Source organism: Saccoglossus kowalevskii, chromosome 3, assembly GCF_978046115.1.
Source record: "Saccoglossus kowalevskii chromosome 3, keSacKowa6.1, whole genome shotgun sequence".
NCBI lineage: Eukaryota > Metazoa > Hemichordata > Enteropneusta > Harrimaniidae > Saccoglossus > Saccoglossus kowalevskii.
Window position 1 is genome coordinate 36,794,718 of NC_140643.1, and position 11,064 is coordinate 36,805,781.

Here is an 11,064-nt window from a genome sequence, read left to right on the forward strand (position 1 = left end):
ATCCAATGATGTTATTAAAAATGCATCTTCAGTAAACTGATTACTGAACTGTTCTTTTAAAATATTTAGGACAACCTCGTTCATGTGTTCACGAGAGGTTGTTTTGGAACATACAATACCAAATGAATTAAGTAATGTGGTCAGCCACTGTAGGAATCTACACTGTCAGCGAGTATTAGGTGTAAGAGGTAATTACACTGATTGTTTTTCATAAATAAAAGGTGACACAAATTATAAAATATACGAAGAAAGCGTCTATGTTTATTTATAGAGTCTGATTTAAGGAAACCTAAACAAAAACAGACCTTTCCGTTTTGCTTTGTGTAATAAGAAATATAAAATTCCATAAAACTGGATCTATTTCTTTAATAAGCTTATTTAAATCAAGGGTTGCTAAATTTGATGAAGCTTTATACTTCTCTATGAAACATACTGCTTGTGAATACAAACGTTCTGATAGCATATCAGCAGCGGAAAATAAAATAGATGTTGCACTGGGACTACTTGATGCAGTTTCATTTAAGAGTTCTTTGGAAAGTCTATTGCAGGTTTCTTCAAGCTTTTTAATTGCAATAATGAAATTAAAATAGTCTTTGTGCAGGATCTCTCTAATATTTGCACCATATCTAAGGATTAATGTACCATAGTGTTTTTGTACATTACCACCTTCTTTAACAGTTGAAAATGATATAATGCCAGATTCTTGTTGTTTTATGTTATCAGCAAGTCTGTATAACTTCATATATAAGACATACACAGTGGACTATCATGGTTTAGCAAAAGGCTAGAATAATCCCCTTGTTCTTTAAAATATTCCATCAATAACTGTGTATTAGGGGGATGTCTAACTTGGCCATAAACAACTTTGTTACATTCTGGCATAATACAGTGCAAATAATGTTGATCTTTTTTCATTTTGTGATGCCACCTACTGCTAGATTTTGTAGCACATCTCCCACAAGGCCCACAGACATTTTTATTTGGGTGTGCTTCTTTTGCTATTGATCGAACACCACCTTTACCAGATATATTTACTATGATATCTGCATTGCATGGCCATGGCAAAGTGCCATAAATAGGTTTGCCATAAAGAAACAACTTAAAACTATTTTCTGCCAATCCTGTCAGTTCAGAAATCTTTTCTGCAAGTTTTTTACAACTAGAGGTTGCCAGATGAAGTTTGAAGACACAGTTTTCAAATGAAACATTCACTGATATTACATTAAGAATTTTTTCAATTCTGCTTAGTCTTATTTTAATATCAGTCAACACCAGACACTTTCTACTTTCATCAGATAATAACTGAAATTGTCGCCAACGTTTTTTGATAATACTCACTTCTGTTATTATTTTAGTTTATCTTGGTATAAAATGGTGCACCTTCTTTAACTGTCTGAACTTGTTTTTTAACTCTTGCTGCATTTGACATATTTTTTTGACTGTTTTTGATGACTCTGAGAGGACTTGTGTTTTCTGTAAAATGTACTGAGAATGCCTATCGTTAACAAAAATCAAAAACTGATGAATATGGCACCTTGTGGAACTATTTACCATGGAGTTACAACTATATTTTGACTTTTGCCATGATATATATGACTTTTGTAATGAGAACAAACGAGCACTGACCAGACTCTGAATACAAGAGAAGGCTCTATACTTAGAAAAAATATCAGCTCGTTTGTAAATGTTATCAATTTTTAGCAGAACTTCTTTGCTATAGTTATTGATAACACTACACCGTTTGACTTTTGAAACAAATGCTGGACTCATGTTTTCAACTGCAAAGACCTAATGTACATATAACCTTTTACTAACCACCTTAAATGTGACAAAGAATTAAGTAAGAAGAGTAGGAATTAAACAATTTATTTTTCTCCAAATGACAATTTATTTAAAAAAGAAGTAAAGAAAAGCAATACAATAACCAGACAACCAAACCAGTTAGGAAATGAATCAGAATAAACTGAGCCAACCAACCACAGGCCGTCAAAGTCTCTCCAGGTTAGAAACCAAATTTAGCTATGCTTTGTTAACCTATAAGACAAAACAAAGAAAAAGAAAAGTTACAAAAATGTCATGGAAATACAAGCTATTAGTTGAAAGGGCATACAATTTTATCCTGATAAATATTTATTCAATTTTGGGGAAAGAGTTCCTTTTGCACCCCTCACCCAACCAAAACATATTTATACAAAAACATTCTTCCAAATCCTAAATCAAACCTTAGTATACTACTATTATATTGTAGATGAGAAAACTAAAACATGCTTAGTTTTCTTAAGAGCTCAGGTGGTTGTTTCATTCAATGCTAATAATTTGGGAAAATTTATCCATGAAATTTTACATTATATACATAATATCACTATGCAAATATACATCCTTATTTAATTTTTTTCTATTACATGTTTTTTTTCTTTTTTAACCATAGTTAATGTATTTTTATGTACAACGATTTGTGACAAATAAAATATCTATATCTATTCCATAAATAAAGAAGAAGAATTAATACTGCTGTGGGGGGTGGGGTGCAAAAGGAACTTTTTCCTGTACTAGTGTACACCTACTTTGGTATTTTTTTACTATATTTCATAAAATATTAAAAATCATCTTAATAATGCCTAAGTCGTACTTACACCCAGAAATGGCTAGAAAATATAATTTACACCTTTTGTGCTTGATTGCTACAAGAACCAAATAATTTTCTAATGCAAGGTCGGCCATATTGGATTTCATCGCTAAACAAGGTCAAGAAACGTGGCTTATTTTAAAAGATCCTGCCCTTGAACAACAAAAATGACAAGGCAACAGATATATCTATAATAGTTCCTTACTGATTTTTTGAAAAAAAATAATATTTTAAGTCAGGTCCCACAATTCGTACAGTGTTGAAAGTCTCTATCTAAACCAACGTGTTAAAAGTTAAATGTCACCCGATCTCTTAAAATTGCCCTAAAATGTTAGTAAATAACACATCAGCAATTACTTACCTGCTAATAGAAAGTATTCCAACACAGAAAGATTAATCCTATAGGTATATTCGCTGAGAAAATTCGAGAGTAGAAATTCACTAATTGCAAGTAACGGAAAGCAAGTTTCATAGAGGGCGCCGTTCAATTTGAAAGAGATTCTAATTTACATACTATTTACATACCCCCAACGTTCAGACTGTAATGGTCCAGCACTGGTCCATAATGATAGCTCTCCATTAACGGACCAGTACCGATCTTCAGTAATGGACCATAATGACAGTCCTCCATAATGAACCAGTACTGGAGAAAAAGTTAAAGGACCACTACTGAAGAACAATCATTCTGGTCCAGTACAGGAGGCTCTCCATTATGGTCCGGTACTGATGATCAGTACTGTGGACCATATGGAGAGGCTTCGTTATGGATACATTATGGAGGAATTTGCGTGTGTTAATAACAAAAGTAATAAAATATATAATTAAAATAAGTTTATAGCCAAAATAATTAAAGGGGGGGCAGAGGTGTGGCTTTTGACACTCTGTACATGAAATTTGAGATTTATGTATGAATTCTGTCAATAAAAAACAACTTGTATGTGCTGCGAAATGCCCTAAATATCGGGTATAAAACGGGCTGTGAAGCAGACGACAAACCTCCGCTTTGCCTGGCGTCATTTCGCCTGTAGAGGGCCAGTCAAATGATGTCATCAGTGAACACTGTTAATTTAACCCATTCATTCTAGTACGTCAATCCCATAGAAATGCTACTATGAAAAGCCTTGTTAACTGACAACTTAAAAGTTGTAACATATTCAGGTGTTAGAGACATTAAGATGCGCATACGAGAACGGATACGTCACTGCTTTGTGCATGACCTCCGCGCGAACCAATGACGTCATCGGTTGTCTGGTCGTACGGCAGTCGTTTTGAACGTGATCAAGGTGACTGATCAATCTTTACTGACATTGATAAAACGTTTTATATTAGAGTGATTTTGTATATTTATGATGAAATATTGGATGCATTTTAGCTGATATTTATACCCACCGAAAACGCATGACATTGATCTGCTGAAAGAGGTCGGCAAACAGGCTTGGGACCTCAGCAGAGTTGATGGATAGTTATAGTTGCCCAATGAGAGACGGATTTACATGGTTCTGGTTTCAGTTACGTTCCCGTTGTGGGCACTTGTACTTAATCGTTTTCTGACACCCGTGAACGTAACGCAAACGAAATTAGAACAACACGTTACGTTCCCGTTACGTACGCAAATCTTAAACTCTCTATTGTGTTATGAACGCCATAACGATTCATGTTAGGTTTCTCGAAATCCCAAATAAATAATCACGCTGTTGGTTGCGAGAAATCGGCAGAAGAACTAACTAAAAGTGAAGACACGTACAGCGTTCTGGCTATAGTAAACAGTGAGTAAATACACATTGTACGAGTTAAAAACTAAATTAGAAATACGCTAATATCAATTGAACTACAGTACTCATTTCGCCCAACTTCCCACAATCGACCGCTTATCACTTAATTTCCGACCGGAAAACGACCGCATTTTTATCGTCATTTTTTTCTTCTTGTCTCATTGCAGGTCACGTATCATTAACAGAAATACTTATTTTACTACAGTGATCTACAAGGTTACAGTAATTCATTTCAAAACACTGTTTGTCTACTAGTGAAGTTAAAATAGTTGGGAAATTTTCTTTAATAACAGTTGGCACATAGTCTTCACAAAAAGGTTCACAAGTTGTCAAAATTGATGAACATTTACCAGTTATATGTATTTTTTTACAAAAATCAAACATGTCCCCCTCAGTGGCAACTTGATGTGAGCTACTGGCCTTGTCATCCCTTGGTGTTGGGTTTTGGGGTTTGGCAATTGATGTATCCAACACCTTCTTTTTACGTCTTGCAGATGAAAAGTCTATATCACTGATTTCACTATACTGAACCCCTTTACCACTACCTGGTACTAGCCAATATGCTTTTTCTTCTGTCGGGGTTTGAGAGTCACAAAATTTAACCATAGCTTCCACAGCAAACAGCACAGCTGCCACATTAATGCAAGTTTCCCCTAGACCTGCAATACAATTACAATGTCCTGCTAAAATACGTCCACCATTATCTACTAAAATCCAAGAATTTAATGGTTTTGCTGTCAATCTCTGTGAATGCTTTAACTATGCAAAAAGAAAAAAAAAGAATATAAAGCCAACATGTCATTTCTAATTAATTAGTATGTTACAATTGTAATCACATCATTGGCCAAATCTACTAAGTAAAATTACATTTCAACTGGTAAATTTAATGAAATAAATGTCTGTGAATTAATATTTTTTTGTGAATTTTTTTTAACAAACAGACTACTGGTATATTTATGTGTCAGAATTGTCAATTTGCTAATATTAGCTAATCCAACTCACTTGATGTATGTAGAATACTAAATAAAAGAAAATGTAGTGCTGTTGACATTACTGTCAGAAACATGATTTAGTTTACAAAATGTGGTATAATTTACTTTTACTGACAGTGACTTTGAACATAATTATAACAGTGAAGAATGCTGTATCACGATGTTTTAAATATTTATAAATTAGTAATTACATACAGCAATAATATAATTATATTAAATCACACAAAAAGGTTATTGTAAAGTTCATAGTTCACCTTGGCAGACAGAACAGGGTGACCGTTCTTTACGCAGACGCGTTTGTCGTACACCCAACCGCAAACGAACTGGTTATAAGCCTCCAAAGATTTATAGTTACGCAGATCTTCCATGGTATACAAGCTTGCAGAATAAATTAAATAATTTAACATGTCCATATACGTAATTGGTGGTAAAAGCTTTACATCATCTGCCCAGTTGGACCACTCGAAAGACGCAAACGTGTATGGGTCTTCATTCCCGATTATCTCTATTTTTTTTCATAGCGTGATCGTTCGGAGTAGTCTAGAGTATCCCGGTAGCACATAGTCCTGGCTGGTATTTCCCTGGACGCCATTTCTCAGAATAACCTACCATTTTCACTAATGCGTTCTGCTAACGCGCTAAACGGTGTTGTCAACGTTGGCGCCAGTCGGCGTTGATATCTCCAATATGGCAGCCATGACGCGTTGCTATGACATTGTGATCTCAGTGCATACGCGGTAAGCGCGTACATGAGAGTTGTAAACAAAATGTATCAGCGCTGCCAACGAAGATCGCGTGGTGGCAGAGATTCGTAGAAATAGAACTCTGCCCGGGAGATTGAGACAGATTGGGTGGACTCGATTGGCCGCGCCAGTTGCATAAGCCCAATCTCCTTCCCAGAGGCCTTTGCGCTTTACGCAATAGTGGGTGGACTCGATTGGCTGCGCCGGTTGGATACGCCGTCATATGCCGATCACGTGATAGTCACATCGGTCGCGTGAAGGGCAATCGAGGGCGTTCCATCTTTAAGTAACAGCCCGGTTTCGTAATGACACAACACAGGCAACGTTCGCTGGGTATGGTCGGTGTAATATCGGAGTTATTTGAAGAGAAAGAAATAGAAACCGATAATTTACTGTTAGTAACTCTACTGTAAGTAATCATAAATATGATAAGTTTTTATTTAAATAAAAATATTAATATTTGCCGACTCTCTTTTGATTCAAGCAGTTACCTTGTTTTAACAAAGAAATGTTTAATTTTATTTGTACAAATACATGAATTTTCTACTGTCTTTATTTTAAGTTTTATCGTATCACTGACTAAAATAGTATACGTATATTTTTTGCAGTCTGAGAGATTCAGACGAGCGTTTCGAGTGCCACATTCTGTGTTCGAGTATTTGACAGACATTCTAACGGGGCCGCTAATTGAAAACGAACCAATCCATTTTGGTGGTCGACCAGCGATATTACCCGACAAAAAATATTGATTTTTTTAAAATGTGTCGGGTCGATGGAGACGATACTTGATATAGCACAGTTATTTAACATAACTGAATCGTTTGTAATCAAAGTTAGACGTCAAGTAACATACGTGATTTTGATTCATTTATTGAATAACACTATTCATTGGCCACTCAGAAGAGAACTACAGGGCATTTCGGCATGTTTTAATGACATGCACACCAGCAACCTTCCAAATATTATAGGAGCCGTTGATGGCTCACATATACCTATATCTACGCCATACGAGCAACCTGACAACCTGATGCATATTATAATCGGAAAAAGTTCCGTTCTGTTGTTCTTCAAGGTGTTTTCGTGAAGACTTACAATTTATTGACGTCAGCGTAGGATGTCCGGGCAGAATGCACGATGCCAGGGTCTTACGAAATTCTACCCTTTGGAACACCGGAATGGGCAATTGTCAACGAGGTCAATATCATGTTATAGGTGATGCCGCGTACCCGTTGACAAATTGGCTCATGACATCCTATCGTGACAATGCTCATTTAGACGAACACCAGAGATTGTTCAACACTTCTCTGTCAAGAAGAAGAGTGATTATTGAACGGGCGTTTGGATCGTTGAGACGAAGATTTAGGAGACTTCTGAATGGCATTGATATCACAGACGTAAATGAAATCAATAAAATCGTGCTTGCTGCATGCATCGTCCATAATATTTGCATTAAGCACGATGATATTGATTTCGACGAAAATGATCATGATGATGACGACAACGCTGTTGATGTCCAGTGGCGTCAAATAGTTGCTGATGATGTCGTAAACGACGTTATTCCACATAATCCAGGACGTGAAGGGAGATTGAAAAGGATTAATTTAACTTATAATCTTTGAGGTTGCCAATAACTGCAGCAATAATGATTCTACTTTGGTTGCACTTATTATATTATCGTCATTGCCTTACAGTACCAATGTCTGCGACTAAGCTGAGCGTCAGTTCCATACATGTTTTAGTTAAATGAGAAATTTAAATTATAAAACAATGCTGTATCGTATTTATATAACATCTAATGTATCTTATATCAAAAAAGAAAACAAATTTACATATTTCTGGTCTAAATAAAATTGTTTAAACATTTAGACCATAATTGCAAAAAAACAACGAATAAAAAAAAAATTATAACTGCGACATGTTCTTTTTTCTTTGAATTGAGTAGGTCAGTGAAGTTCATCTGAAATGAAAGAAAAATAAAAGGGGAAAGTTAGTCATATATATATATTGATTGTCTACACCTAAATATATGTATAGTATATGTACTAATGTAGGTCAATACAATAGTTAATTTAATGAAACGGTAAGTACGACCTTGACTATTTTTAATACATGGTCTATCACCGGCTAACAAGGTGTGTGCGAAAATAGAAAATTTTCTATCATTACCGAAATGACAATCAACGCGAGCACATCCAGAGACATTATTCTCAAGAATAAAGGAACTGACGACGAGACTCTGAACTACGTCCCGTTATTCTGCAATCTGCATTTTCCTAAATTTGTACTGTTATTGTTTTATAGCCATGATAATACAAACATGCACTACTTTCCTTGTTTCAGTACTGAGTAATTATAGTTTAAAGAAATCAGAAGATTTGTACATATACTTTAGCCCGTGTTAATGACAATCTCAGCACTTATTTATAATGCTTCTATTTTCAAACTACTAGTAATTATTTACAACATACTTATCCTTCAAAGCTGAGATTAGGTCTCTTAATAGGCCATTCCTTTCTGTCGCATACGACTTGTTTACCACTTCCGTGTGACTAAGAATGTTCTAGAACCGTACTGTGTCTGGGTGGAATTTTTAGAAACTGGTTGAATAGGTAATGGAACATTCTAGAAATTTGTAGTAAGTTCCAGACTCATTATGTATGCTGATGTAATGGTCTATTTATAGACAGTGTGGGTATATATAGGGGAGTTGTTCAGCGCTGAGTTCAGATCGGAGATCTCGTTGAATTGTATTGGAGTTTAAGTTATTGGTGTAGCGGAGTTTTACCGCGTTATTGTACTTGATGTTTGCAGAGTATAATAATACCAGTACCAGTTGAAACATCATCTGTTGGCTCCGTGTTCGCATGTTATCATCGCCGCCAGGGAAGTCTTTATGTTACTGTTGCCATTTTGGTATTTGAACCATCACACCTGTACTATACCAATTACGGTAACATTACGTTGCGTGTGACACTTTCTTTGTGGCGCTGTGCAGCATCTTTCTCCTTTTCTTTCATAAAAGCTATGACTTTGTCAGCACCACTCATTTTATCTAAAGGAATAGTAAATTATTTTAAAATAAAGGTAAGAAGATGATAAAATATTTCTAGTATGGGTATTTTGATGCACGATGTACTGCATCAAAAATCCGGTACACAGACAATTTTAAGATCATATAATATGAATAATGTATGCAACTAATGCAACTTACTTGTTACTTTAGTATTTGTTTTTTTCATTTTTTTTTGGCTGGTGTCGCAAGACTTTCCTCGTCTTCACTCTCACTTAATGGGACATTAACAATTTCTGAATAATTATAAAAACTATTAACCCTATAACATAATTTTAATTTGTGTGTATATTGAAGCAATTTAAAATACTATTCTTACCTTCGCCGCCATCCGCAGAATTCAGCGTTTTAATATTTATGTTTATATCTTTTTCAAAAGCACTCACAAGGCTTTCGTCGATTAAAATTGGATTATTTCCAGATTTTCCATTGTGTGCTTTTTGTCGCTTATATTTTTCTTCCAGTGATCTTATTTTTAATCGAAATTTTTCTGTTGTTATACTTTCCATCCCTGGAATTCCACGCAGCTTTGCAGCAACCTTAACCCATTTATTACCATCTTGTCTGTAACAAGTATAGGCGTCTGATATAGCTTTAATTCTAGGCTTGGTCCAAAATTCTGTGAAAATACACGATTATGAAACAATTATTCAAAGCTTATAATATAAAAAATCAGTTAATATAACTTATTTATCTTTTTTTTATAAAATCAACATACCACTTTCATGTCTCTGTACGCCACTGGGACCAGCTACGGGCGTTTCCTCCACACAAAATGACGTAGACATAACAGACTTAGAAAGAGTTTCAAGCGCTATTTTGTCTGAAATTAATCACATCAAATATTTAATACATATTTGTTGTTATATATGCTTAGCTTTTATGATTACGTTAATATATATCGAAATATTGTATTGTATCTTACCACCAGATTTTATTCTGTTCAACATTGTTTCATCAACAATGGCTGTTATTTGTTTTCCTGATGGCACATTAACATTGAACCTAATACACACATAAACAAATCATTTATTTTTACTATTATACATTAAAGTATACAAAGATAAATTTGAATATATTTGTTATCCTTTATTTAAACAGTCGTCATATAATATTTTTAAAAAAATTATTGAACCATATGTCGTTTGGCAAATTACTGTGAGAATGACATATCTTCTGTTTATTACACAGTTTATATCAAAATAAATTCTACTTGATGAGCATAGCTTATGCGAAAAATTATTAGATTTAATTCCGTTATTTTTTTAAGTTTTGAAATATTTGAGTAATTTAAGCATAGTGGTATAGTTCACGAAGAAAATAAATATAACACTCCAAATAAAAAAAAAACATTTCCCCAAAAAAATGTACTCACATTTGCCGCTGCGATGTTTGCTCCGCCATGTTTACGTCGGTTGCCCTGAAGGTCACTGGGCGGGACAACCGGTATACGCCGGTTAGATGCGCGCGCATCCAGCCCGGAACAATCGTGGATGACGCGTTGTACATAGTTGCGCCTATTGGCTGGTCACCGCCTCTATGCGCAAGCTCAAAGAGGCAGGTAATGGGAATACGCCATTAATAAAATATGAAATCTGTTTGGTCGGGACATGGATTCTTCTAATTGGCTATTCAATAGTACTTCCGGGGCACTTGTTCAAACATGGCGGCAAATTTCAATCTGATGTTGTCAACGAAAATTGCCCTATCAAAGAGGAATATTCTCCCATTACATTTCTAAAGCCGAAGCAGGCTAGATGCATGAAGGAATTGTTTAGTGGAAGAGATGTCATTGGTGTTCTTCCCACTGGTTATGGAAAATCGCTGATTTTCGAGCTTCTGCCATATGTGTACGAAGCAC

General features: G+C 35.1%; 1 protein-coding gene and 1 long non-coding RNA gene across 2 annotated transcripts; both read right to left on the reverse strand.

Annotated features, from left to right (window-relative positions):
• Window positions 1-1,850: 1,850 nt before the first annotated feature.
• LOC144342259 (uncharacterized) lies at window positions 1,851-3,104 on the reverse strand. The gene is made up of 2 exons (XR_013418731.1): window positions 2,988-3,104; window positions 1,851-2,034 (listed from the first exon to the last, which is right to left on the reverse strand). It is a non-coding gene; the product is annotated as an uncharacterized LOC144342259 (long non-coding RNA).
• A 4,947-nt stretch (window positions 3,105-8,051) lies between these two features.
• On the reverse strand, window positions 8,052-10,649 carry LOC144342255 (uncharacterized). The gene is made up of 6 exons (XM_085497153.1): window positions 10,579-10,649; window positions 10,129-10,208; window positions 9,922-10,026; window positions 9,523-9,822; window positions 8,964-9,185; window positions 8,052-8,090 (listed from the first exon to the last, which is right to left on the reverse strand). Exons 1-5 carry the CDS (start codon window positions 10,605-10,607, stop codon window positions 9,079-9,081), a joined length of 621 nt encoding a protein of 206 aa, XP_085353279.1. The 5' UTR covers window positions 10,608-10,649; the 3' UTR covers window positions 8,052-8,090; window positions 8,964-9,078.
• Between the last annotated feature and the right edge of the window lie 415 nt (window positions 10,650-11,064).